Source organism: Meriones unguiculatus, chromosome 3 (assembly GCF_030254825.1).
Source record: "Meriones unguiculatus strain TT.TT164.6M chromosome 3, Bangor_MerUng_6.1, whole genome shotgun sequence".
Taxonomy (NCBI): domain Eukaryota; kingdom Metazoa; phylum Chordata; class Mammalia; order Rodentia; family Muridae; genus Meriones; species Meriones unguiculatus.
The window spans coordinates 13,546,080-13,573,573 of NC_083351.1; the positions used below are offsets into that span (position 1 = coordinate 13,546,080).

General features: G+C 50.4%; 1 protein-coding gene and 1 long non-coding RNA gene across 3 annotated transcripts in view; one reads left to right on the forward strand and one right to left on the reverse strand.

Moving 5' to 3' along the window:
* The window catches only part of Vwa5b1 (von Willebrand factor A domain containing 5B1), a 66,049-nt gene extending 41,915 nt beyond the window's left edge, over positions 1-24,134 (forward strand). For both annotated transcript variants that reach the window (XM_060379211.1, XM_060379212.1), the window contains exons 13-22: positions 1,329-1,500; positions 2,813-3,006; positions 7,746-7,947; positions 8,339-8,659; positions 10,936-11,073; positions 13,653-13,787; positions 15,922-15,996; positions 16,605-16,674; positions 17,422-17,539; positions 18,974-24,134. In XM_060379211.1, the coding sequence (XP_060235194.1) occupies positions 1,329-1,500; positions 2,813-3,006; positions 7,746-7,947; positions 8,339-8,659; positions 10,936-11,073; positions 13,653-13,787; positions 15,922-15,996; positions 16,605-16,674; positions 17,422-17,539; positions 18,974-19,471 (1,923 nt within the window). In that variant the 3' untranslated portion in view covers positions 19,472-24,134. The remainder of the gene's footprint in view (positions 1-1,328; positions 1,501-2,812; positions 3,007-7,745; positions 7,948-8,338; positions 8,660-10,935; positions 11,074-13,652; positions 13,788-15,921; positions 15,997-16,604; positions 16,675-17,421; positions 17,540-18,973) is intronic.
* Positions 10,845-17,438, reverse strand: LOC132652960 (uncharacterized). Its single transcript, XR_009590543.1, has 3 exons — positions 16,880-17,438; positions 15,147-15,281; positions 10,845-10,981 (listed from the first exon to the last, which is right to left on the reverse strand). It is a non-coding gene; the product is annotated as an uncharacterized LOC132652960 (long non-coding RNA).
* Positions 24,135-27,494: the final 3,360 nt, after the last annotated feature.

A 27,494-nucleotide genomic window follows, 5' to 3' on the forward strand; every position in this document is an offset into this window, starting at 1 on the left:
ACATTCCCACAGAAGGGACCCAAACCAAACCATCAATTCATTCTCTTGAGCTGGTGAAATAGTTCAGGCAAGATAAAGTGCCTGCCTCACAAGTCTGAGGAACCAAGTTCCACCACAGAAGCCACATATTCAAGGAAGCATTGTGGCACTTACTTGTCATCCCAGGGATGGGGAGGTGGAGGCAAGAGGACCCGTCCCTGGGGCTTCCTGGCCAGGCAAACTCTAGGACACTGAGAGACCCTGTCTCAAAAAGACAGTGCTGAATGTTGCTGAGAACAATGCCCAAGGTTGCTCTCTGGCTTCTACACACACACACACACACACACACACACACACACACACACACACGTGCATTCTCATGTGTGTGAAACAGACGTACAAACATGCACACAAATGCACCTACCTGCATGCACCATTTTTCAAAGTTCTGTTTTCTTCCCCCATGAGACCGGCCGTGCTTTCTTCAGCTACGGGCAGATGTTGGGTAGGCAGCACCTTCATACGCTGTTGCTGGGAGTATGACTCGCCACTACTTGCCTGAAAGGCAATCTAGAAATAACTTGTGAAATTAGAAAGACACAGACCCTTCATCCTGAGATGCTGCCTCTGGGGTATAGCAACAGTGTAGCAGATTTATGACCGCAGATTTTATGGCGGTAAAGACAAAAAGCCATGATGCAAATGCTTCCCATGGAAAGGTGGTGTGATATCCTGCAGCCAGATGTTGAAGGGAATGGCAGGCAGGATGTTTGAAGTACAAAATTCAAGATACTGATAAAACATGACCTCCAAACGTGTGCTGTGTGTGTGTGTGTGTGTGTGTGTGTGTGTGTGTGTTTATGTCATGAAGAGTAGAACGAAAGGACACATAGTTTATCTACTAGGAGACAAAAGTGACATTTAGAATTACATTTCTAAAAAAATTTGTAGTGAAGTCAATGTTTTAAATATCACCATAAGAAGAGATTATTTTCTCTCTTTCTCTCTCACACACACATTTTTGCTTTGTGTTGTGTTATTGAGAAAGAATTGTACTTTGTAGTCCAGGCTGTCCTGGAACTCGCTGTGTAGCTCAGGCTAGCCTAGTACTACAGCTCTGGAGTTCTGGGATCACAGATGAAAGCCACAATATCCAGCTCCATGTTCACCGTCTCTTGATCAGAAATCAACCTCAGTTCCTAAACAAACAAGCAAGTACTTATTCCTTACTGTGCTAGACCCTCAGAGGTGGACTTCTGCCCCAGGCCCACTGCACACCCTTTTCTGCCTATGGAAGTCCTTACTGAATCTAACTTGACTCTCACCCTTCTTCACTCTCCTGTCTCCAGGACAAAAGGCGAAAGTATGGCATGCTGCATGCTCAGGAATCCAACAGCTCTGTCTTCTACCACTCTCAGGAGGAGGGCCATGGCCCAGGCAATGCAAACTGTGCCAAGAACTTCAACCCAGGGCAGACCAAAGATGCCTATTCATGTGATGGAGACTCCCTCGCCCATCATGGTTGGTCCTCTGCTTCCTGTTGTGTTCCCTTGTCCATGGAGGCCATAACGATTGCTACTTTATGTTGAGCATTTACCATGCACTAAGCACTTGATGGAAACCATCTCTGGGACCAGTTAGCAGCTGTGGGTGTAGATATGATGATGTGTGCTGTACAGAGAAGATAAAGACTGTAGAACCTCAGCAATTAGCTAAGTTCTTAAATGTTAAAGAGTTGACCAGCATATTTGCTTTTGTAGAGTTTGACGCCATTCTCAAAGGGCATTTGCTGGTTCTTTGACAAGAAGCACAGTGAGTGTGTGGTGGAGGGGTTAGGACAGCTCCCATCTGGTACCTGCCTTCTAAGAGCCCCCTTTAGACCCTAACTCTGATAAGGCAGAAGGACAGAGACCACAACAGGGACTCTGGGAGAGAAAAGCATATCAGCTCAAGATCATAGATGACTGAGGACAGTCTAAGGACCATGGGGAGGGAGAGGAAGTTCCTGGTAGCAGAAACACACTTGTAAAGCTGTGGAGGCATGGCACACAGAGAGCTTCTGTCAGGGGCTACTCATCCAGTTCTGGTTCCCTCTGACCACACCACATCTCTAAAAGGGGTTGGGGAGATGGCTCCGTGGGTAAATGCTTGTTGGGAAAGCATAAGGATCTGATTTTTGATCCCTAGTACCCACTAGTGCTGAGAGACAGGAACAGGAGGATGCCATGGGCCTGCTGATCAAGCTGATCTAGCTTATGGGTGAGCTCCAGTTAGTGAGAGATACTGCCTCGCTTCGGCAACCTTGTATACTAAAATCAGAAGGACAAGGAAGAGATTGGCATGGCCCCTGCATAAAGATGACAGGCAAATCCATGCAGCATTTCATAGCGTTGAATAAATTCAACATGAGATAAAGCAGACAGACAGATAAGATTGGGGCTGGAGAAATGTCTCAGTGAATCAAGAGCTTACCATACAAAGCAAGAGGACCAGAGTTTGCATCCCCAGAACCAATTTAAAATTAGTTGAGTAGAAAACAATTGAGGAAGATTCCCCACTTCAACTTTGGGTCCTACCTGCGTGTGCACGCATGCACACACACACACACACACACACACACACACACACGGTGGGGAGGACAGAAGGAACAGTTGCTGGGAAGATAGACCAGGGCCAGACCTGGCAAGGCTTTGGATGCTAAATGAGGCACTTTGCACATATTTCTGTAAGAAAGGAGAAACTTAAGAGTCTCAAAACAGGAGGCATATAGGGTCCCATTCTTTCCCCCACTACTCTCAACCCTGATAGCTCCCCTCTCGCTACCCTTGCCCAGGTCTGGATGTCTCCCAGCGACGGAGAGCATACAGCACTAACCAGATCTCCAGGCACAAGGCTTGCCCACGCGCCATCACAGCCAGCGACCCAACTGGGACCACCAGGAGATACCCACTGCGAAAAGCTAAGGTGCTGCAAGAACTTGACAATCAGAGCAGCTCGGAGAGCCAGTGTTGGCAGATTGATCTGCAGGTACCTAAGCAGGGTAGGGTGGGAGGTGCTGGGAGGAGCTTGGCTGGGCTATGCTCACACACAACAAACAAGGATGGGGCCACCAAGTCTCAGGGAGGACGCAGAGTCCAGATCCAGCTGGTGATGAACAAACACCCAGCCTCCTAACAATGTTAGTTTTCATTTGAAGCATATCTTTTGATGATCCCTCAGACTGGCTCGTCACTGGCTTAGTAAGACACCCCTCTATCCTTAGCCGGACTTTCATCTGTCAACTCCTAATGATGCCTTCCTCATCAGAAGCTCACTGCTCAGTCCTGTACACAGCCCTTCCCTATCAGGCCAGGATACCAATGTAGACTCTTGGCATTAGACTTTATGGCCCCTGGGAGAGGAGGGGCATTGGAGAGCAGCCACCCTCACTTGTGGCAACTGAAGCTGGTCAAAGAGGTAAGCTGACTTACCCAGAACCACACGGCCCGTCTGTGGATTTGACCCAGGAAGCCCTTGCCCTTGGGGCCCTTGCTTTCTCTCCACGGCTGCTCCTTCCACAGCTTCTATGACAGTCACCCAAGGCCAATAGGAGACAGAGACACCACAGGAAAGGTCCCCAGTGTCCTCCTAGGTCAGCCCTCCGTAACCTCAGCATTGCTGCTATCAAGGCTCCACCATGGGGATTGGTCCTGGGCTTGATAGATTGTCTCCAGGGTCAGGAGGTAAAACCACCCAGTGGAGGCCACTATGCTAAACCACATCACAATTTAAGCGTTTTCTTCAGGACAGAAATGGTGTAAATTTGTCCTAAAAGTGTGGATCAAAGCAGCCTTTCCATGCTCTCCTGTGTGTCTGTCCACCTTCTCATCCCTCCCAATCTCCACATATATATATATGGGCCACATACCTCCAGGCCCGTGAGGGCTCTCCTCTGAGTTTTTCCAAGGACCCCTGATGTACTTAAGATATGTTAGTTAGTTGTGGAGTCAGGTAAACTCTTCCTCATACATTTCTGAACCTCAACTGCCTCATCTACAAAATGGGGAAAATTGTATGTAGATAGGTGAGCCATAATCCACCAGCAGACACTGAGGGGGAGCTGACTCCAGGTGGAGGAGGCATTCGTGGATGCAGGATGCAGTCCGAGTCCAGTGTCTGGCTGCAGGAGATGCTCTTCAATGGCAGCTCTATCCACTGAGCTCTCCTTTCTTCTCTCAAGCTTGTTCCTTAGCTCTTCCCTCCTTCTTGTTCTGTCTCCTCCTCATCTCCTGCCTGGCTTTCTCCCTCACTCTGTCTCTCTCCAGCTCTCCTCTCTCTCTCTCTCTCTCTCTCTCTCTCTCTCTCTCTCTCTCTCTCTGTGTGTGTGTGTGTGTGTGTGTGTGTGTGTGTGTGCGTGTAGATTCCCCAGAGACTCTGGTTGGGTGAGAGGCTAGCATGTCGAGGCCTCTGTTGCCATGGAAACCATAGCAGAGTCCATTTCTCTCTGACCCACTGCAGGTGATGGTGAGGTCAGTAGAGAATACCTGTCTCCCATGGGTGGAGAGGCCAGGGAGTTGTAGCTGGGCACCTGCCTCCTCAGAGGCACCCTAAAAGTAGCCAGTCTCCTTTTCTTTCCATGCCCTGAGCCATATACAGGTCCTTGGCCTAGAGACAATAAAATACCCCTTTTATAAGGAGGCATAATATCCCAAAACATACGAATATATACTTAACAGTGTGAAAGGCCCCCAAGGTTTACTGGTATCTTCCAAAATCCCATTGCACCTTGTAAAAGCTTTTTTCCCCCTCTCATCTCATTCCGCTACCAGAACATGTGTGCGGTCTAAGAAACGAGAAATTCATTTTATCTTAATATTCTTCCATCACAAAAGTAATACATGCTCAGCATTCGGAATTAAATCCTTCAAACAGTTCAGCTGGGTGTAAAGTACAAGTAAAGCCTCCCTCTCCTACACCAACGCCCACTTTCTTCTGACTATGTCTTTCTAGAAATACCGTGTGCAAACACGTATACAGAACACATGCATATTTTAATAGCCGCTTATGCAAATTGCCCTCCAACTTACTGTCTTAATCCTCTTTTAAAAATAAATTTTGCTCTCATCTGTTTCCTCTGTGTATGTTTGGGTGGTCGAGTGGGCATGCATGCTCCAGCACCCATGTGGGCAACTCCTGAGAGGCAGTTTTCTCCTTCCACCATGTGGGGCCAAGGGATCAAACTCAGGATGTCCCTCTTAATGCCTTTTGAATTCAGTTTTATATACAGTAAAATCACCCTTTCTGATAAACAGTCCTGGGAGGCTGGCAATCACCAAGTGGTTCTTTTGCCATCACAGAGATCTATCACAATTTAAAATTTACGGCAAATTTTTCTCAAATAGCTTCCCACACTGGTATGAAGAATTCCTTCTTTTCAGTGTTTCGTAATACTCCATTACATGGATATACCATAACCTACTCACTCTCCCCTACTAATGGCGATGCCATTTCCAGGTTGTTTTTTTAAAGTCGGGGTCTCGCTGTATATCCCTGGCTGGCCTAGAACTTGGTGTATACGCCAAGCAGGCTTCCTACTCACAGAGATCTGCTTCCCTTGCCTCCTAAGTACTGGTATGACACCCATGACAGCACACCTCACCCACCTCCCCACTTTCCAGATTTTTACTCTGATTATCAGTACCGCAACACATACTCACGGCTGCCACATTTTACTCTGTGGCAAATACACACGGCTTACACACATAGACCCTTGTAACGCTGTGGTTCCCACGGGGTTGAATTTGTAAGAGTTGGATCGCTGACCCGGCTCGTGGATTTCAGCTGGTGACAGACAGCCCATTGTCCCAGTTTGTACCACTGCCATTCCCGTTTACCGTCCATTCAAGACCCTGACACGTCAAGCCTCTCATTTAGATATTTACCAACCTCGAATACGGAAAAACGTGACTTGTCTTAACTCATGGCTCTGACCATTTCTGCTCAGCTTATTGGTATGTCTGATACAAACTGCTCGTGGGTGTGTGGCTCCACTATTCTAACTTTGTCTGTTCCCTCCGATTACATGCGAGAGAACTTTTTCTTTCCTTTTTAAGGCCAGAATAAGAATGATTGTTTATTGGGTACACCAGAAGAGGGCAAGTGGGCTGGGCAGTAAGTGGGGTGCCCCCTGCAGCTTCGGCCAATGGGCTATAGAAGGCAAGGGAATGGCATGCCTTTTTGTGCTTGAAGTGGGGGGGTTCCCTGTGTTGGCTTCTGGGCGTGAAGTTTGTGTTGTGAGGAGGAGGAGGGCAGTCCGGAGCAGCTGGTAAAGATTCTAGAGTCTTAGCGTGAGCCGCCACGGTAGAACTATGCAGCCATGCAGTCTCTGCTACGCAGCATGGCAGTCGTGGGTGGGTCACCTGGCACTGGGCTGCCGTTCTATGGTGTCATTATCAGCCTGGCCTGGGGCTCCATGACAATCGCTGAGTCCCATGCAGTGGAGGAACTCCTCCCGTGTGCGTCCTCTGGCCACACATGCTTGATGGCACTGCTTTACCCACAAACACACATGGTAAAGAAACTAAAATGCATTAAAAAAAAAAAAAAAAAAAAAAACACGTGCTTTTACAGAAATCAGTGGTTGGGTGGGACTCAAAGGATTCTGAAGTCCCAGGGAGCTCAAGCTATACCAAGAGCATTTTCTTTAAAAAAAAAAAAAAAAAAAAAAAAAAAACTCCAACATACATGTTGCAAGGGTATTTCCCATCTACCCCTTGGCTTTCAGATGCGTGTTTATAACAAGCCGAGAACAGATAGATGAAATTATCAAAACAGACCGAAAAGCCTGTAAACAAAGCCAAACACACATGCAAGCTCTGTAAGGATAGTGTAGCAAACTGATAGACCACAGAGAGCCCCCTGTATTCAGTAAACAGCACTAAGGTCTGTAGCATTTGGAAAAATCAAAGTTAAAGCTGGTTCCTCTCTCCTTACAGGAAAATAAATTGCATATGAATCAAAGACTTAAAAAACACAAACAAAAATAACAAAACTCTTCTGGAAGATTTTTTTGGGGGGGTGGGAAAGGCCTTTTAAGCATACCATATGGGGAGACATAAGGGAAAGGGTTGGTAATTTTAACTACACACAAAGAAGGTTTTAAGCCGTGTGCCAAAAAAGAAAGTAGGTTTGGAATTATCCATGGTACATGGTTCTCTGTGCCTTGGAGTTGACCCATGGCCTGGGATTTTTCTGGTTACTGTTTCTCATGGGTGGCGGAGACTAAGTCATGAGTCCCTGGGTCCCTGAGGGACCTGTCCTGGGAAGACCTGTGCAGTCTGGAGATGGGGTGGGAGGGGTGGGATGGGATGGGGTGGGGGCAGAAGAAGGAGGCTCTAGCCACCATGGGCTTCACCTCCTTCTCCTTCATTTCCCCTTTTTCCTCCCATTCCTCCTCCTCTTCCTAACCTCCTCTTTTTCCTCCTCCCTATTTCTTCTTCCTGTCATCCCTCCCTCCCTCCTCTCTTCTTGTCCTCCTCCCACTCCTCCTCATTCCCCCTTCCTCCTCCTCCCATCCTCTTCCTTCTCATCTCCCTTCTCATCCTCTCCTTCCTCCTCCCCCTATTCCTCCTCCTTCCTCTTCTTCATCCTTCCATCCTCATCCCCTCTTCCCTTCCTTGCCATCCCTCCTTCCCCCTCCTCTTGTACTCCTCTCTCTCCACCTCCTCCTCCTCCTCCTGCATCCCCCCTTCTCCCTCACTTCCCCTGCTCTTTGCTTTCCTCCTTAGCCCTTATTCAACAGTGGCCATGACCTGAGGCAGGGCCCCAGGCTGCACGGCCCAGGGGCCCGCAGGCCCTCCCTACTGCCTCAGGGCTGCCAGCTCTTGATGCTGTCTGGCCAGAAGCCCCAGGCCTCTAGCTCTATGAAGGATCTGGATCCCTGTTCCAGCCCAAAGTCTGGCCCTGACAGCAGAAGCTCTGAGGACCTGGGTAAGTGCCCAAGGTCCAAGATCCCAGGGGACAGGAAGGCTATGGCCCAATTTCAGATGATGATAGGGACAGAGAACCAGCACCTGCCTCTGTGTCTTTGTGAAACTCTTGCTCTGAGAACCTCTCTGGTCCCACCTCCCCCACTCAACCTGACCATCTCAACCCATCTATCCAGCCCCTCGGGGATAGGCTCCTGGAAAGATAGCTATGTCCTCTCCGAGACAAGCCCAAGCCACCTGTGCTGCACTAGGCCACTAGAAAGGAGCTGTCTTCTTCTTCTTCAAGTGGGGCTAGCCTTCGTGTTTTCTAGAAATGACTGCCCCCAGGGGAGGGAGATGTTCGTGGGTGGCTGCCTGTCTGGCCGTCGGGTTCAGCCTTCTTGTCCCTCCAGCCATAGAGCCACCCCATCAACACCCCACCTTCGAGACGGAAACATCCTCAGACTGGGACCCCATGGCTGAGTCAGAGGGGCAGGGGAGTCCCTGCAGGCCCGCCACTCCAGGCCCTGTGCTGGGCAAGGCTTTGGTCAAAGGTCTGTGCAACAACAAGCGCTTGCAGTGGGAGGTGAGCTTTGAGCTGGAGCCGCCAGCCCTGGAGAAGGGAGATATACAGGACGCCGACCTGTGGAATGAGACCTTCCACCACCTGGCAGCCCGCGCCATCATCCGGGACTTCGAACAGCTGGCAGTGCGTGAGGACGAAATAGAGCTGGGTGAGCAACCAGGATTCAGGGCGGTGGTGTTCCCTTTAGCAGCGCGGCGCCCTTCCCGCTGCTCAAGGCCACACCCCTTCCTTTCCAAAGTCCCGCCCACACCCCAAGGCCTGCCCTCTAGCATCCTGGTGCCCAACCTGCTTCCCGAGATACCCTCCCTAATCTTCGAAGTCCCACCCACACCCCAAAGCCCTCAAAGCCCTTGCTCTAACTGTCCCAGTAACCCTAGGTTAGCCACACCAACCAGCTCCACCCAGCGTCCCCTCCCACACCTGAGTATCTACCCCATTTCTCAGCAAAGCCTTGCCCATATCTCAAGGTCTTCCCCCTAGCCTCCCAGTGCCCTACCCTCTTGTATGTATGTATGTATGTATGTATGTATGTATGTATGTATGTCACCCCTCTTCACAGCACCTCCCAATGCCAAACCCACTCTCCCCCTTAACAAACGTTCATCCCTGCCCTTCGTAAAAGCCCTCCCACAGCCCCAAAATCTATCCTCAAAGTAAGAGCTGGTTCCACCCCCTAGATCCACCCATTCTCTCATGGAGACCCCACCCCATGCCTTGCCCAAAGGGAAGGCTTCCATTCTGCTGAAGGCCCCACTATTAACCTTTTCTCCCCTATCTCCGACACGTAACCACCCTCCCACACCCCTGCATCCTCAACCTGTGGTCCCCTCCATCTCTCCCACTCTCCTGCACTCACCCCCCCCCATATCCAGCACGTCTCTGCAGGGTCCTGTGGTGGTTCTGGAGACCCAACAGTGGTAAGAGCTCCACTGAGGCAGAACTGTTCACCCAGGGTCCCTAGTCCCAGCCCACATCCTGCATTCTCTCATCAGCCCCAATGACTTCCGACAGTCAGCTGGGGACCAGGCTGGGGGCCAGGCTAGGTGTTTGGCCCTGTAGATGCCTCCAAGGGTTAGTTGGCACAGGATAAAGCAAGCCCATCTTTTCCCAGGAGCACCTGACACTGCCTAACAGAGGCCAGCATTAATCAAACAATTACACAGATAATTAATTAAGTCCTGTTCAGAAACACATGCATCCAAGCCACGTATAACAGGGGGATGGGTCCTGAGCTAATTTAGTTCGGGAACTGGGGCAGTCTTTCTCCAGAACTTGACTCATGAAATCTCCATGGAACACGCTTGGAGAACAGAGATAAGGGCCAATAAGAATTACGTAATTTCTTTGTTCTAAGTTTATTCTTCATCTACATACTATGCGGTTTATTTTTAATTTGTATTTTGGGGTAATGCATGATAATGATACTCTTTTCTCCCCATGAATACTCCCCTACTCCCTGGCTTCTTGAGCATCCCTCAGAAGGCATCGAGCCATAAAGAAGGATCACTATTTGACAGAAGGTCACACACTTACTGTGTGACCTTGCACTGACTCCTTTTCTCTGGTTTTCAAGCTCAGAGAGAGAGACAGAGAGAGACAGAGACAGAGAGGAGGGAGAGAGAGATTGTGTCTGTGTCTCTGTGTCTGTCTGTCTGTCTGTCATCCGTGTGTTTTGGGTAAGCAGTGGGGATTATGGAGGTGGAAGGGTGTATCCAGACCCCAGAGGAGTATGCTGGGTGAGTCTCTCTATCATTCTTCACTTTCTTCCCTTCAGACAAGAGTCTTTCACCAAGCCTGATGCTTGGGATTTTTTGGCTAGGTGGCTGGCCAGAAAGCCCCAGGGATCCTCCTGTCTCCTTGCCCTATCCCCAACCTCCACATCCCCTGCACTGGATTACAGGTGGCCATGGCCACACCCAGCTTTTTACTTGTATGCTGGGAACACAAACTTCATGCTCCCTTAGCAAGCACTCTTGTCCACGGAACCATCTGCCGGGCCACTGCTTTTCAATCTCCACAGCAGAGCAGCAGATCCCACCAGTCCAGAACCCATAAAGCCCTGTAACAAGGTTCCCATTGGAAATCTGTGAAATTTGAATATAAAATACAGACAACACAGAACACCTTTTAAATAACGCAAGTTATTTAAAGGAATTAGTTACCTTTTCTTCTAAGATAATGACGTAATTTTTTTACATTAAAATGTCCTCTATCTTATGAAATGATAAGGTTTGGGGTTTTTTGTTGTTTTGTTTTTGTTGTCTTGATGTGTTTAATTGGTCCTTTGGCACGCCATTGATTTCAAGACCTAGGTGATCCCCAGCACAGAGTCTGCTGGTCAAGCTTTCCTTCTAGCTTCCAGAGTCTCCACACAAGCAGGACTTCCTGATCCCAGACAGTGAGCCCCGGCTCTTCCTCCTACAGGCTCCAACCGTCGATACCAGGTGAACGCCGTGCACACCAGCAAGGCCTGCAATGTGATCAGCAAATACACAGTCTTCGTGCCTGTGGACATAAGCAAGCGGCGGTACCTGCCCACCGTGGTGAAGTACCCCAACTCTGGTAAGATGTGTGCGTGCCGGGGTGGAGCGCCTCAGCCCTGCAGACAGGGGTGCAAGGCGGGTGAAGCAAAAGCAGGAAAAAAAATGGCTCCCAGCAGGTGGCTCAGCCGCTCAGGGGGAGAAGAGCAAACCGCCTTTACGGGATTTGGTCTTCCTCAGGAGGGACAATGAATGATGCAAGCTCCTTGGAGAGAGTCTAGAATGACACACACTAGGTACAGATGGGTCAGAGTAACAGTCACCCAGGAAGGAGAGCTTGAACAGCCCTGCCGTGAAAGCCCTTGATGGGTGTCTACGTGGAGGGGAATCAAGAGACACAGAAAAGGTGACCTCAGCTAGAACACACTGACACATACTCTGTTTTTTCAAATTGTGGATGTGAAAAATCATCCATCCCTGAAGGGACGCTTAAATGTTCTTTTTGATGATACAGCGTATTCCACTGTGGGGATATCCCTTCACCCATCAGGCCCACCCTGGTGGCACAGACCTGTCATCCTGGCTACTCAGAAGATGGAGGCAGAAAGGTTGCAGTTCCAGGGCTACCTGGGCCACACACACAGTTTTCAAGGCTACTTACTCTGGGCAACTAAGCAAGACCTTGTCTCAGAATAAGAAGTCAAAAAGAGAGCCAGGGATATAGCTTGCCCGGTGTGTGGGAGGCCCTGGGATCAATCGCTAAGGCTGACTTGTTCTTTGTTTTCACACTCAATCCTCATCCTTAAAGCATATTTTAGATTGTCTAACCCTCGAAACAGTTCTGCAAAATAACTCCATTATGGCCCCATTAGTGACATGGCCTGAGGTCACACAGCAGGACTGGAGGAGCTAAGCTTTGAATGCCAATGGCCTGGTCCAAAGCCTGCATTCTCCCCCACTCCTCCATACTGTCTTTATATTTGTTGTGACCTGGGGTCGGCAAGATGGTACACCAGGTAAAGGCACCTGCTGCCGAGCCTGGGGAGCTAAGTTTGACCCCTGGAAGCCACTAGGTTTAAGAGAGAACCAACTTTTGAGGGTTGTTCTCTGACCTCCACGTGTGCCCAGTGGCAAGCTGTATGTGCAGCCGTAGGTGTACAGTGCCTGTGTTCGTGTGTGTCATCTGTGACGGCCATGTGTATGTCTGCGAGGTCTGTGGGTATCTGAGTAGGATAGTGGTCCTCAGCCTTCCCAGTGCTGTGGCTCTTTAATACAGTTCCCACGTGGTGTGGTGAACCCAACCAGAAAGGCATTTTCCTTGCCACTTTGTAACTGTAATTTCACTAGAGTTATGAATCATAGTGTTTCTGATACACAAGGTATCTGATACGTGACTCCTGTGAAAGGAGTATTTGACCCCAAAGAGGTCACAACCCACAACTTGAGAACACCCTCCTTTACCCTTCTCATCCCATTTCCACATGCCATTTCCAGCTCAGACCAGAGACCGACTGTGACCTTGCTGTCGTCTTGCTCCTGTTTCCGAGAAGCACCCCCCCCCACCATGTGGCTGCAAGGACCCAGGGTGCTTCTTACTCCAAATCCTAAAGCCCCTGTGGTCTAGTCCAGCCTTCCCATATGTGTGCTAGGAAACAAATCCCACATTTCTTAGCCTGTAAATAGCTGTCTAGTGTAAAAAAAAAAAAAAAGAAAGAAAATCTCAAGTCAGGAAGTGCAAGGACCTTGGGTTAAATGCAGCTGAACTCTTTCCCTGCTGCAGAAGGTCTCAGAGCCCTTAAAGTTCTGGTTCACATCGAGAGGCCAGGAGAATGGACTGTGGGCTACAGCTTTTCCAAGTGCCTTCCCAGTGAGACTGTTACTTTGTTTTCATTTGTGGATTTGTAGGTGTGTGACCACATGGGTGCATGTGTGTGTGTGTGTGTGTGTTTGTGTGTGTGTGTGTGTGTGCACATACATTTGTGTGTGGCCACACACGGAGGCCAGAGGTCAACCTCAGGTGTTGTTGAGACAGCCTCAATGACTGGAAGCTCAGAGCGTGGGCTAGCTGGCTGGCTGGACAGAGTCCCAGGCATCCTCCTGCCTCGGCCTCCCCAGCACTGGGATTAAAAGCACGTACCACCACACCAAGCTCTTTCTAAGGACTTGAGACTCAAACTCAAGTCCTTCGAGGCTTCACTGACCGAGCCATCTGCCCAGCAACACAACTCTTGTTTTTAAGGAATGACCCATAAACTCGTGTCCTCTGAGAATGAGGCCCCCTAAACATACTTTGGGGAGTTGGCTTTACCTCTCCACCTGCTATTGGCAATGCCCGGGGCTTTAAGGACTTGTGTATGAGGAGGGGGCCGGGACGTGGGACATTTCACAGTATGTCAGCAGTTATATTTACCTGCTAAGGCAAAGACTGTTATCCCCATTCTACAGAGAGGGAAACTGAGGCTCAGAGGGGTTCACATCTTAGTGAGGGATGGGGCCAGAGCTCAAACTCAGTTCATAGTCTTGTTATGCCAGGCTTGCCTCTCTTGGGTTAGTTGAAAGACAGAAGGGACATCCCTTCATTGCTGACAGCATTGGGGAAAGGGCAGAAAGCAACAGGTTCACACCCATCTGATCCGTTGTCCTTCCTTGTCCTCCACAAAGGTGGCATGCTACGAATGGTCAGCTTCCGGAACCTGACCCGGCAGTGGAAGCGCTCCTCTGCAGGCTCTGCACGGTCCCAGGCCATGCTCAGAGAACACTCCTCGGCCGCAGGAGACAGCAAATTCCAGAGCCTGGGTAAGTGGCTCAGAAAGTTCAGGCACCCTGCGTCTGAGGCCTAAGGGGCCAGACTCTCTGAGTCTGCAGTCTTAGACCCTTAAGCAAGGGGAGGGAAAGGCCACGTCTCTCAGGTTCTGGTGGACTACCATAGGCACCAAAGGGGCTGGTATAACTCTTTTGTACAAAGGCAGGAAACAGAGAACAGGCAGGGCCTCTCTGCCTGGCCTTCCTGCAAAGCATCCTCAGATGCCTTCCCTCCAGCCTCTGGCTTCTCCCAGACACCAAGTTCTGGGAACCGAATGAGCAAGAGAAAGTGATAACCAAGGAAGACATCCCAGCTGCCTGGGTCCCACCATCTCCTGCTTTCTAGGTTCCCAGCAACCTCCCTTTCAGCCTTGATCTGATTGCCTGGTGCTCAGACAGCTGTGACATGACCTTTGTGTGACCTTGAGCTGATTGACAGGCTGGCCGCTCTGCATCTTTCATTGATGCCTGTCTTTCTGGCTCTCCAGATAGCCTGTTCTCATCCTAAGCCCTTGCAACCCTCTGTACCCAATGGGGACACCCCGCTCTCCACTGAACCTGGGGGGATGTCAGAGGCCACACCCTGACCCTCATCAGCCACCCACTCTGTAAGAATGCATCCTCAAAGGAGAGGAAAGGATTCCCAGTGACACTCTTCAGAATGAAGAACAATCAATGTCTTGGTCTCTTTGTATTATGGGACCTGCAGAGCCCAGTCATTGAGCTTCGGGGAAAATTCCTTCTCTGCAGCCCTTGGCAGGCTGTAGCTTCCATTTAGATTAAGAGCCCCTTTCTTTCCGTCATGCTTTGTTCAAGGTTCACATCTTTAGCTCCACAGCTCTTCCTGTAGTTCTCCGAATTCCTTACCAAAAGCTGCCAGGGCCCGTGCTGAGAGATGGCCTTGTGCTCAGCTTCCTCCTCACCACTCTGAACCCCTCACACGCTTCCTAAGAGACTTTCTGCTCCTCGGCAAAGAAAGGAGGAAAGTGGGCAACAGAGATGTTAAGCGACTCACCCAAGGTCACCCAGCCAGTGTGTGATGGAATCAAGGCTTAGACTCAGTATCTGGCTGTGAACTGTGAGGTTAAGTGATGCTGTGCTTACTTCCTGGTTGCTCAGCCATTTAGTCCCTCTGCCTCTAGTTCATCCTCATTCTGAATGCTGTGGCAATGAGCCCTGTCTCATTTGGGGGAGAGAAGCTTTGCTGAATGTGTTTGTGCTTGAGCCTCTTTTCTGTAATTTAGATCCTCCCTTACGTCAGATTGTCCCCCAGGATACTTCTAGATGTCAGTCCCAATAATCATGGTGGTGTGGCATTGCATTGGTTATACCTTTGTCACTGCGATAACATACCCCAAGAATAACAACTTAGAAAGGAAAGGATTCATTTGTGCCTGATGGTTCCAGAGGGGGAGTCCATCCTGGTGATGAGAGCAGGGGAAAGGGCAGGCAGGATGGTGGCGAGAGCAGGAAGCTGGCTTCTCACATCTTCATCCACATACAGGAGCAGAAAGAGAATGGGAAGTGGGGTGAGAATTTAAAGCCTCAAGGACCACCTCCACTGACATAGTTCCTCCAGTTAGACTTGACTCCTAAAGGTTCCAAAATCTCCCCTAAACTGTCCTCCCAACTGGGGATCCATGAGCCTATGAGGACACTTGCATTCAAACCACCAACAAGCACAGGTGTGGACCATGAATATCATGTCTGTTTTACAGACAGGGAAAGTGAGGCCCAAAGCCTTCTAATGAGCTAGGGCTAGGGACTGGTGCCTTCTGAAAACCTGGAATGATCATCTCAGCAGGCACAGACCTGGGGAGGAGATGACTGCCACGCCCAGACCCTGACTCCCATCCCAATGCACTCTCCTCATCTGCCCCAGATTCCCTGTGGGGTCTGTGGTTCGAGGTTTCACAAGAGTACTTGACAAATACCTGATGAAGCGCTGAGCGTTAACTGACTCCTTCCAATGACTGTAAGACAGGTCTCTTTAGCTCCAATTTACAATGTAAACTGATAAAGTAACTTTGCCAAGGGCCCACCATCTAGTGAGTAGGGGTGTTCCCAGACTGGTAGGAAGAAGGGAAGGGTAGGGGTGCTCAGGCCCCACTGGCGTCCTCTGTTGCAGCCCTCAAGGAAAACTCTGCTTCAACCTTCAGTAAAACCCTGTCCCCTGGCCGTGAGAAGCACACAGCTGCGGACGGTAAGCAGGCAGCTGGGGCTGACTCTTTCATTCTGATGGTGGAACGTGAGGGGTACCAGGGACAGGGAGATGTCTCAGCACCAGCGGAGTGCCCAGACCTTCCTTCGCTGAGGCCTCGGAACAGTCAGCGAGAGGTGGAGAGGACTGTCCCCGAGTTTAAAGAGGAAGAAGGAGGCTTGAAAGAGGGAACAATTCTCCAAAGGCCACCTAGCAAGTTTGTTATAGACTTGGGCCTAGAGTTGGGGACCCCTGCTTCCATCACACCCACCATGCCACCCTCTAGCAGAGTCTGTTAACTCCGTATTTGATCTGGGAAACAAGGTGGTTGGTGTGGAACTGTCACAGCCCTTCAGTCACCTCCCAGAAGTTGCCAGGGGCTACCTGCAAGTACCTAGGCTCACCTGCCCCTTACCTATGTCACCCTCACCCACTGTCCCTGCCCCTACCTATGTCTCCCTTGTCCCTTGTTTATCAATCAATTCACACCCTGGCACCATCTATTCAAAGTCAAGCTTCCATTCCACTCAAAACCTGTTCGCCCAGCTGGGAGGTGACTCAGTGGACAGCCCCCCTATCAAGTCTCAGTATATCATTCTGTGGCTCTCCAGGTCCCCCTCACAACTTATCCAGTAGTGCTCTGGCCTCCATGAAGACCTCCGAGGCTATGTTTGGATCCAAGTAAGTGGAATTTCCCCTGAGAACATGACGCTTTCTCTCCTTTTGCTGGTGTCAAAGGCATAGACAGCCTCACCTCAAGGATGCTAAAAGCCCTGTCACCTTAAGATACCACAGTGTGCCAGGTCTCAAGCTGCCTAAATATCCCCCACCATTTCCAAGGTCTCTTTAAACATAAATACCCATGGGAAGGCCAATAAGTAGATACCTTTGTCTTTGTCTTTTGTCCATCATGGCGGGGAAGGCATGGCGGCAGGAGCGTGAGGCAGCTGGTCACATGGCATCCACAGTCAGGAAGCAGAGAGAGGTGGATGCCAGAGCTCAGCTCGCTTTCTCCTTTCAATTCAGTCCAGGACTCCAGTCCATGGAATGGAGCTGCTTCCATCCAGGGTGGGTTGTCCCTCATCAATTAGCCCAGAGAGTTGTCTCTTCGTTGCTTCTAGATCCTGTCAGGTTGACACTGTGAACTGTCAAACTATCTTAGGAGTCTTTCCATCACTGGACTTGGAAGGGCATGGTGTCCATAGACAGCCATAGGAAAACACTTATCTGGCCGTTGCCCTATTGCTGCTAACAGATTAGTTAGGGGTGGCCACCTCCCCCTTTCTCCGGGCCTCAGTTTCCCTGGCTGTCAAGTGAGGAGGTTGGAGGAGACCGTCTGTTGGGTTCCTCTGGCCCTGCCTTTTGGTGGCTCCTGGGCAAGACGCTAGAGGGCTGGGATGACCAGAGAACCTGTTTCTCTCTACACAGGTTGAGTCTCAACAAGTCCAAGCTACTGAGCCGAGCTGCCAAAGGCTTCTTCAGCAAATCGCTGGCCAAGGCTTCAGAGCCAATCCTGGGCAGCCAGAGCTCTGACTACCTACCACTGGTGAGCTCCAGAACTCAGAGCCCCTCCCACCCAGCTCAGCCCCTGTCCATGCCTTCCGGTGGTCACACAGAAGGAGCTCTTTTCTCAGAGTTCCTATCCAAAACACTCCTGAGCTTCCTAGACATCCCCACCCAGGAAGAGGGGCCAGGAGTCCCAGCTTGGGGTACAGGTATTAGCCAGCGCCACCGTCAAGAGACTGCTCTGCTCTCTGCAATCCTTGCCTTACATTTTTGTAGGACTTTTGCAACGTCCTAAAACATCCACATGTCTGTTTTCAGTACATAAAAATAAGCCTTGAAATGACTCACAGCTTAAGTCAAAGTTGCATACCAAGGACATGCCTTGGCTTCAAAAGTGGCTCTGTAGGGGGCCCAGCATACTACAGTGAGGAGAGAAGCCTCCACTGCAGGCTGCTGCTCAGTCAATAACACAAGGCAGCCATGTCTTGCTGCATCTGGGGGTTCTTGAGCTTAGGGCTCATGGGTACATGAAAGAGAGGTGCGGGTTGGGAACATCACCTCATAGCTCCATCCCCACACACCCAGGGGCATGTTTGGGGTCATTTGGAATCTCTAGATAGCCAGGGCAGCGGGGCACTTACGTAATCACTTGCCAGTGTTAGCTGAGTCGGGCTCAATGCAGACCCTGAGGAGAAGACCTTGAACTAGAGATTAAGCCAGTGAAGGAACCTGGCAACCCCACCCCTTGGGAGCAGGGAGAGGGAAGGTTTGCTTTGATAGTATGACCCCAAGGCCTGAGGTAGGGATGCTGACAGGATGGAGTATGACTCCAAGAACTAAATCTTGAGGAGTCATGGCCAAAAGCCTAGAGGGGAGACAGCTTGGCGTCTGGAGAAAGGACCTGAGGTGTGAGAGTGCAGGAAAAATGGGGCCAATGGTGCAAGGCTTTATAAATCACACACTAGAGTTAGAAATCTGAGTAAATGGGAAATTGATCTGGGTGGGATTTCAGAGAACGTGCAATCCAGGCTTTGTGGATGGAGGTCCCTTTGAGTACAAAACAGATAAACAGCCATGGGAGAGGGAAGAGGGGCAGGGAAGGTGTGAGGAGAACAGGCAGTGGACTGCCAAGCCTGTTAGGACTGGAGAGTGACCAGGATGTGTGCAGGGACATGGGTGAGCAGAGCAGAGGCTGCTGAACATGCCTGAGCAATCCCAGTGGCCCAGGAGGATCTACATAGGGTGAGGCAGGTTTAGAGCCGGGATAGTGAGTGCATTTGCCTTAGAGAGTGATTGGCCTGCGATGCTGGAAGATACAGTGAGGGCATGGCCAGTTGACTTGGGTATCCTGAAAATGCCCTAGACAGGCAGAGGGAGCAGAGGTTGACGAGCGCACAGACATAGTGTATCTGGATATTGTGTGGCCTGGCCCTCCATGGGCTTGAAGCTCACTGAGATGTTTCCCTGCCCGCAGTTGTCGCTACAGCTGGCCTCGGGAGCCTTTCTGCTCAACCAGGCCTTCTGCGAGGCCATCCAAATCCCCATGGAGAAACTCAAGTGGACCTCACCCTTCATCTGCCTCCGAATGTCCCCCACCACCCGCCGGCAAGGTTTAAAGAGTCCACAGCACTGCACCAGCTCATCACCTCCCCCACCCTGTGACAACGGCTCCCTAGAGCCCGAAGCCGAAGGCAGCTCAGATCCGGAGCCAAACGCGATGTTGGAGTACACAGGAAAGCTGTGGGCCACTGTGGTGGCCCTGGCATGGCTGGAACACAGCTCAGCGAACTTCTTCATCGAGTGGGAGCTGGTGGCTGCCAAGGCCAGCTCGTGGCTGGAGCAGCAGGAGGTGCCTGAGGGCCGCACGCCGAGCGCGCTCAAGGCCACGGCTCGCCAGCTGTTTGTGCTCCTTCGACACTGGGATGAGAACCTGGAATTCAATATGCTCTGTTACAACCCCGATTATGTGTAAGGGAGGGGGAGAGGGATGGGCTGTTTGCATTGATAGGGGAACTTTTTGAAAGCTGTATTCAATATAGTCTTGTTAGAAAGAGCCTTGGACTGGCAGTGGGTAGGCCTGAATTCAATCCCAACCTTGCTACCACCTACCAACTTTATAGATCAGTGACTGCCCCATCAGGGCCTCAGTTTCCCCATCTACAAAACAAGAAGGTGAGATAGATTTTCAAATGGACCTAAACTTCCTTTCCATTCAGACCTTCAAGCAGCTGCAGGATTTGCTGCTGCTGGGGCATGGCAAGAGAAATGAACACGCATGTGTGCACACAGAGAGAGAGAGAGAGGAGAGAAGAGAGGAGTTTCCCTGGAGAGCAATGTTGGCATGCACTAGAGAGAGCAATGTTCAAGTCCAGTAAAAAAAAAAAGGGGGGGGAGGAGTCCATAAGAAAACCTGTCAAAGACAGACCCAGAAGCTTCCTCCGGGTACTGAGAGACCTCCTCTGTCAGTTGCATTGTGGCATAGGCTTGAATCTTCCTGGTAACAGTCCAGGGGCTTTATCTCCCACTAGCAAGCCAAACAGAGAACCATCCTTCCCAAGGCTTTGCAAGGGATTCCTCCTAGTAGTTGAGCACTGCATCTGTGGTATGAAGTTTGGCTTCCTGTCTAAGAAGATGTAGGGAGGACCATGGGAGAAAGACTCCCTTCCAGCCTTGTAGCTGTGGCCTGCAGAACTAGTTTCTAGGATAGGCAAGCTCACCGGAGCCAGCAAAGAGACCAGACTTAAATAACTTACACAAGTGACTCCCTCCATTTGTACTGAGGGGCTAGAACAGCACCTCCGTGTGCATTGCATTCTGGGATAGTGGAGTCTCTAGCAATGACCTGCAGAGAGAAAACTTCTCTGTAGAAAAAAAAAAAAAAATAGGCTTGGCTGCATTGTGTCTGTAGATGGAAAGGAATAAAAGGATCTCGAAACTTCAAAGCAGGAGCTGGTGGGGGGCATCCCCCAGTCCAGGAGCATCATGTGATACCCCTGGACTGGTGTCAGACTGTCTAGGCCTTAAGCCTTCCCCTCACACTTGCCCAGAAGTGTGCCTAGATCTCCCCAAGGACCCTAGACAGAAGCTGTGGACCTCGTAAAACCCTTAGTCCTAGGTCTTAGTTTCTGATGTTTGTCTCCAAAAGTAGTCACCAAGGCCCTGATAGGAAATCCTCCCAACAATTTCTTTCTGGTGAGACAAATCTTGATTAAACCAACCCACAAGGGTCTTATGGGCACTGAGCTAGGACAGGGCCCCATAAAGATTCTAAAGGATATGCAGTCTATATTAGCAGCTAGAGTTGGGGGGAGGGGATGCTTCCACAGAACACCTGCTAAGTGAAAGGAGGAGAGGCAGGCCCAACAGGATTTGGGTGCTCTGCTCCTTGCCCTCATGCCCTGTCATGTCCAGCTACACTGCTGTATCTTCCCAGAGGGTCCCCTTTTGAAGAGGCAAAGTCTCTTCCCTACTTCACGGGTCTCTTGTGCTTTTAATTCACAGTCTGGAGAGAAACCGCCTCACCCAAGGTCCCAAGGAGATACAAGGAGAAAGTTAACTCCCCTGCTTCCTCAAAACTCCCACCACTTTCCTTACTTAGCAGCTCTAGCTTTCCCAGGACCGCAAGGGTAGTGCCCACTGCCTGGTCATCGTGGGTGGAAAAATGGTCAGGCTGGGAGTCAGAACGTGTGGACCTGGGTCTCAGTCTTGATGCTCCCTCGGACAGTGAGGGACTTCCCTTCTCCCGGCACTCTAGAGCTAGTGAGTTTCCTTCTGACATTCCCCGGATTCCCTCTTGGTAAACAGGGATTTGCTCTCCCTCTGTGTGACTTTGAACATGTTGTGTGTGCACCCCAGGCCCCTCTCTTCCTCTAGCAATGAGCAAGCTGCACTGTCTAGTGAGCCCATGAGCTTAATCCCAGAGCCTCAGGACCTGGAGAGGACGGTGTCCATGGCTCGGGGCAGTGGAGTTAGCACTATGAGATGCCTAGAAAGATCTGCCCACGCACCAGCTGCCAGAGCTCAGCAGTGTGTTTGGTGTATACAGAGATGCTGGTCCCTATAGCCCTGAACTCACCCTCCCAGCACCGCAGTACCAAGAAACAAATCCCTTGGTTTTCAATAACCCAAGGACTGGCGAAGGAAGTTTCCAGACAAGACATGTTTGTAAAAACTGCTTCGGCGGTACTGGGATGACTTGTGCCTCAGTAACCCACTACCTGCCTCACCAAGTAGATGACCAAAGGGTTGGGCCTTAAGGAAAAGATAAGAGTCATAGAGAGTGGGTGCATGCTGAGAGACCAGAGTGGCACAAAGATCTCAAAGGGGCATACTGCTGTCCCTGCGAGCTAGATGAACTTGAACTCGTTTAGTTTGTTAAACCAGCTTTGCTTTCAAGGTCATGTCAAAGGGACACCAAAGTCCTCACTGTGTGAAGAAACGTCCAGTGGGACTGCCCAGTCAGCCTCAACATGGCCTTCAGTGGTCAAAACCTGGGCCAAGAATTGAGGAGCTATGGGTTGGTCCCAACCCAGCCGCCAGTGGGCTGTGTGGCTTCTGGCAACTGGCTGTCTTCCTCCAAGGCCCTCTTTTATTTATTTATTTATTTTTTTTGTAGAATGCTAGGATTCTATGAGATGTGTACTTCCAAGCCTGTTGCTCATCCACAAGGAACTTCTGTATGGCAAACATGCTGGGGAAACCCCCAGAAAACAGACAACAAAGCAGGTCAGGATGCTAATCGGTTAACAGCACCACCAGTTCCCAAGGAGGTCACCCAGCATGCAGCTCTTCCAAAGACGCCTGGTTAAAAAAAATGCTGGTCTTTGGGCATTTCCCTAAGTTGCCACTAACATCTAAACAGCCTTTATGGAGTGCTTGCTGTATGGAAGGCATGTGAAGTGCCCCCGTGAGCACGATGTCCCTGTCCCTTTAGAGTTTGGCAAGGGGTACTGGAAGAGTGTCCATGGCTCCCTCTGGCACTCAATGGTCCAGGGCTGGGTTTATCTTGACTGACCATTCTCCAGCCCCCTGGTCTTGCATGTGTGGGCATAGCCTGAGCCTAGCACGGTCTGAGCTTGGCTTACACTAATCTATAGATCTCCTGAGTGCTCAGAAATTCTTGATTGTGTGAGGACAGCTGGCCACAGTGATAACCAGAGAGGAGTGCCACCATGGGTTCTGCTTCCTGGTGGAGCAGGGGAGTACCTGCAACAGGATGCCCTATGGGTCTATCTCCTGACACAGGCAGGCCCTGTCTCTAAGGCCCAGCCTAGCTCTGGAGCCCAGGGAAGCTTGGCCTCAGTAACTTAGCCCACACTGCACTGGTAAATATGTGGCCTTGGTTTCCAATCCATCCTCTCCCTGCCTGAAGGCAAGTGAGTGTCCCCCGTGACCTGAGCCAGCATGGTTGTAGCTGATTGGTGGATTATCTACTCCCAATACCAACTCTTGCTGATTTTCATCTGTTCTCTGGAGGGGTGAAAAAGCAAGGCCCGCCGCCTTCCAGCTTGGTGGTTTAGCCAATAGAGGCTTCTAGGGGTTTCCTCTAAGTCCTGTCTGCACCCTATCTGAGAGACAAAATTCCTCTACTAACCACAGCCCCGCCCTCTCCCTTGGCAGGGACCCATAAGAGGAGATAGTGTGGAAAGGGCCAGCTCCATCTGGCCACAGCGGCCCTCCCCCAGAGAGTGGTTACTCCATTCTCCTGATTGGAATCTGCCTGACACCCCAGAACTTGTCATTTGGGGTTCTAAGTTGTGCCCCAGTTGTGACACACTGTTATATCTCAGGGTAACCCAGGAAGAAGTGCATTCTACGTCCTAGTGCCCTGCAGCAGGAGAGGGGAGGCATGGGGCATGCATTCACTGCTACTAAGCAGAGGTTGGTTGGTTGGTTTGTTTGAATTCTTCCCTGACAGCGGCAGCGACAAAGAGGCACATTTTAACATGGTTCTCTCTACTGTGCCACTGAAAATAACTGGGGCACGGGCATGCATGGCATTGTGTGGTTGGGTAACCTGATCCACAAAGATCTGTCCCCAGGTCAGGGGCTCGGTAACCATGCCCAGCCAATTGTACAGTTCCCTGCTGGAGAGGGCCCTGACCCCTGTGTCCACCACTGATCTGGCCTAGTGACTCCACCAGCCTCATCCCAGCACTGCCTCCCCAGGTGACAATGCCCGTGTGAGATGTCTCCTGTTGGCGCTGCAATTCTCCCAGACTCTGGGCCAACTGTCCTGGGATTACAGCCGCTTCTAAGGCAAAGCGCGTGCGTTCGTGTGGTGACCTGTGGGATAGCTTCAACTATTTGCTCAGGTGGCTTTGGCTTAAGTGGCATGGCCGGTGCTTGTCCCTGCCAGAGCCTCAAGTGCCTATCACATGCTGTGTTGTATTATTCCCCCTCCCTCCCCGCTCACCCCAGTGACCCCAAGTGCCTGGGACGCTTCCTGCTTCTTGCCTGGAGTAGCTGGTTACACTGATGTTGCAGAAGTCCTAGGGGCCCGCTGTCTGATTCCACCACTTAGCCATGCCTACGCTAGAACTGTGTGTGTGTGTCTATTTTCCAAGGAATGGCTTCTTTGCCATGGTGGCTCCTGTCCTCCTACAGGCTTTCGGCTCATAAAAACTGCCCATGTGACAAGATTATCCTTGTGTCTGCTGCTTTTGTTCTCAGATCCCAGACTAGCAAGACAGGGACACCTTGTACCTTTCTTGGTGAGAGTTCCTCTGAAGGTGACCAATGGTTTTGGTTTGCCTGGGACTGAAAGGTCATCAGGGTGTTTTAAAACTGAGACAGTTGTGGTCAAATAGGGAAAAGTTGGTCACTGTTGGTTCCCTGGAAGCAGAGCCTGAGATAAAGATAAACCATGGGCACATATATGGTTTAATTGGGAAATCCCAGGAAACAACCTGGAAGAAATAAATCGTGGAATAGGATATTGTGATATATTTTCTAGAGAGATGAACAGAAATGTCTACTCACCCTAGATGGGGGGGGGGGGGGGTGAGGCATTAGTCCAGCTTAAGCCGGGAGCGGTGGTGCACGCCTGAATCCCAGCACTTGGAGAGGCAGAGGCAGGAGGATCTCTGTGAGTTTGAGGCCAGCCTAGTCTACCGAGCAAGTCCAGGAAAGCCAAGGGTACACAGAGAAACCCTGTCTTGAAATACAAAAAGAAGAAAGAAAGAAAGAAAGAAAGAAAGAAAGAAAGAAAGAAAGAAAGAAAGAAAGAAAGAAAGAAAGAAAGAGAAGAAAGAAGGGAGGGAGGGAGGAAGGAAGGAAGAAAGAAAGAAGAGGGAGAGAAAGGAAGAAAGAAAGGAAAGAATAAGAGAAAGGAAAGGAAAGGAAAGTAAGAAAGAAAGAAAGAAAGAAAGAAAGAAAGAAAGAAAGAAAGAAAGAAAGAAGAAAGAAAGAAAGAAAGAAAGAAAGAAAGAAAGAAAGAAAGAAAGAAAGAAAGAAAGAAAGAAAAAGAAAGGAGAGAGAGAAAGAAGAAAAAGAAAGAAAAAAAGTTCAGCTTAGTGAACCAATGAGTTTATTGGGGTTACTCAGGAACATGGGTGACTCAAAGGGGAAGACCCTGGGTGACTTGGGGGGAAGCTACGCCACTGCAGAGTGCAACCCACACCCAGAAAGCTCCTGACAAACCTGAACTTGTAATTGTTTCCTTTTATCTGACCTCAGGGAAGGAAGGGCCTTAGGAAGAGCTCCCAAGCTTCTTCACCCATTCCCTCCTGAGGAAGTGTTAACCCACCTCTGGGGCGGTCACTTCTGCTATGGTTTCAGACTCCAGCCACATCCACACCAGAGGAAACAGCCACCCAACAGAGCACTGTGAAGGACCACTGAAAAATGTCGCTGCTCAGGTTGCTACCATGGACACGTACCTTCATCCCACCAGGAGTGCTGGGAGCCAGAGTGATGAAAACCTCAAGCTTACCATTAAAGAAATGGGGCGTGTGTGTACCAACGCCATTCAGTTATTAGCCAGAGACCCAAGCGCATCAATTGTGCAGATCCTTCAGGCTGAAAAAGCTGCCAGTCAAACCAATGCAGATGTTGGCACCATCCAGTGGAGAGCCTGAGCCAGATGTGCACATGGCCTCTTAGCAGAGATCAAGGCCACCTGTGTTGCATACTATCCTAAGCCATCTGTAGTAGTAAGTGACCCGGAAGGACATTTCCAACTGAGACTTTCTAACTTACAAAGGATAGGATACCCTATTTTTCTGTACGTTTGACATAGTTTGAAATAGGATTCTGAACTCTGATTTTTTTTTTTTGTAAGTGAAACAAGAAAAGAAAGGTAGGTGCGGGGAGTGGGGAGTCAGGCCAGACACACAGAGGTAAAACTCAACTTGACCCCCAAAACAAGCATAAGACTCATTTGGACATCACAAAGCAACTCTCCTTTCCCCCCACCCCAAAATTAGTCACCCCCACAGTGGTCAGTATTGATCGTCAGCAGGATAGATCCTGGAACCACCCAGGATATTCATCTCTGGGCATGAGGATGTTTCTAGCTTGGCTTAACTAAATTATGGACACTTGCCTTAGTTTCAGGTGGGACACTTCATGGACGGAGGTCCCAGGCTGCACGGAAAAGGCAGCAGATGAGCTAAGTACCAACTTCCATCACTACCTGCTTCCTGGCTACAGATGTAATGTGAGGTGACCTACTGACAACTGCCCCAGCCAGGGCCAACTGTATCCCCTTGAACTATAAGCCAAAAAAAAAAAAGACACCCCCCCTTGTTGCTTCTTGTCAGGTATTTTGGTCACAGCACAGTATAAGCCCTTTTCGGATTGCAGGGGAAATGGTTGAATAAAATAGGAATCCCCCCCCGCCCCAGTCCCACAATATTGCTCTAAAGCATTCCCAGGTCCAGTAGGCGTAGCATGGGGGGGGGGGGGCAGCAGGCTGAGCTAAAGCACTCAATGACGCCCTGCTGGCCTGCAGAGAACTAGCTTTCAGTGCAACCAGCAAGCCCTGTCACTGTCCCGTCTCCACTCCAGGCCCCCGTGACACCATCTCTGCCTTCGGGGAGAACTTGGTACTTCATTCTATTGACCTCTAAAGGTCAGGGCCAGGATGGCAGTAAGGACCTCCCAGCCCCTCACATTTGGAAGGACGTGCAGATGGATAGCAGGGACTCCTGGGCTGACTCCAGCATCTCTGTAAGACAGGAACTGACCACACCCAGGATTCTGGCATGCTGCATTCTCTCCTGTGCCCTGCAGGGCACTGTTGCCCTTGTCACTCCATAGCCTGAGCTCCCCTAGGCTCTCAGTTCACCCTCACCCTGCTCTGCCATGTGGATTCTGTCAAATGCCATCATTCTTCTGGAAGCCCCAGCTGTGCTCACTCTCCCAGTGTGACCCTCTCCTGGGAGCACCCAGCCCACCCACACCCAAAATCCAGCTGCCCCAGATCTAGGGCCTTGGAAGGAGAAAGGGCCACGAATCCTCTATTGCACAATGAACCCTGAGTCATCTCAGCGACACGTGATGCAAAAGGTCCTTTCCTAGCCCAGCTACCTAGGATGTCGGCCAGACCCTGCCTTTAAAGCCAGCTCAGACAGCAGTAGAGACGCTTTCTCAGCTGTCAGAACAAACCGGTCCCAGAACATCCTCAGGCCTTCCATAGGACAGATACATGCGTTTCCCAGGCGCTGACACATTCCCTGTGTGGCCGGCCTGGGTGGCTTCAGAACCTGGGGCTACACCACAAGAAAGCAGGGGCCTGTTTCTCAGGCCGCGGCTGTATTCAAGTTGGCAGTGCGATCCAGACATCCAGCAGAGGGCGCTGTGGGTGTGCACTGCCTTCCCAGACCAGACCAGGACTGTCTAGAGCCTGGCTGTAGGGAACCGAGGAGTAAGCAGACCTGCAACCAAGCTGTTCCTGCCAACAGCCTTTCTTCTCTGCTAAAACAAAACAAAATAAAATAATAAAATAGCATCTTGTAGCAGCCCAGAAGCCCCCTGACAGGCGGTACTTAACA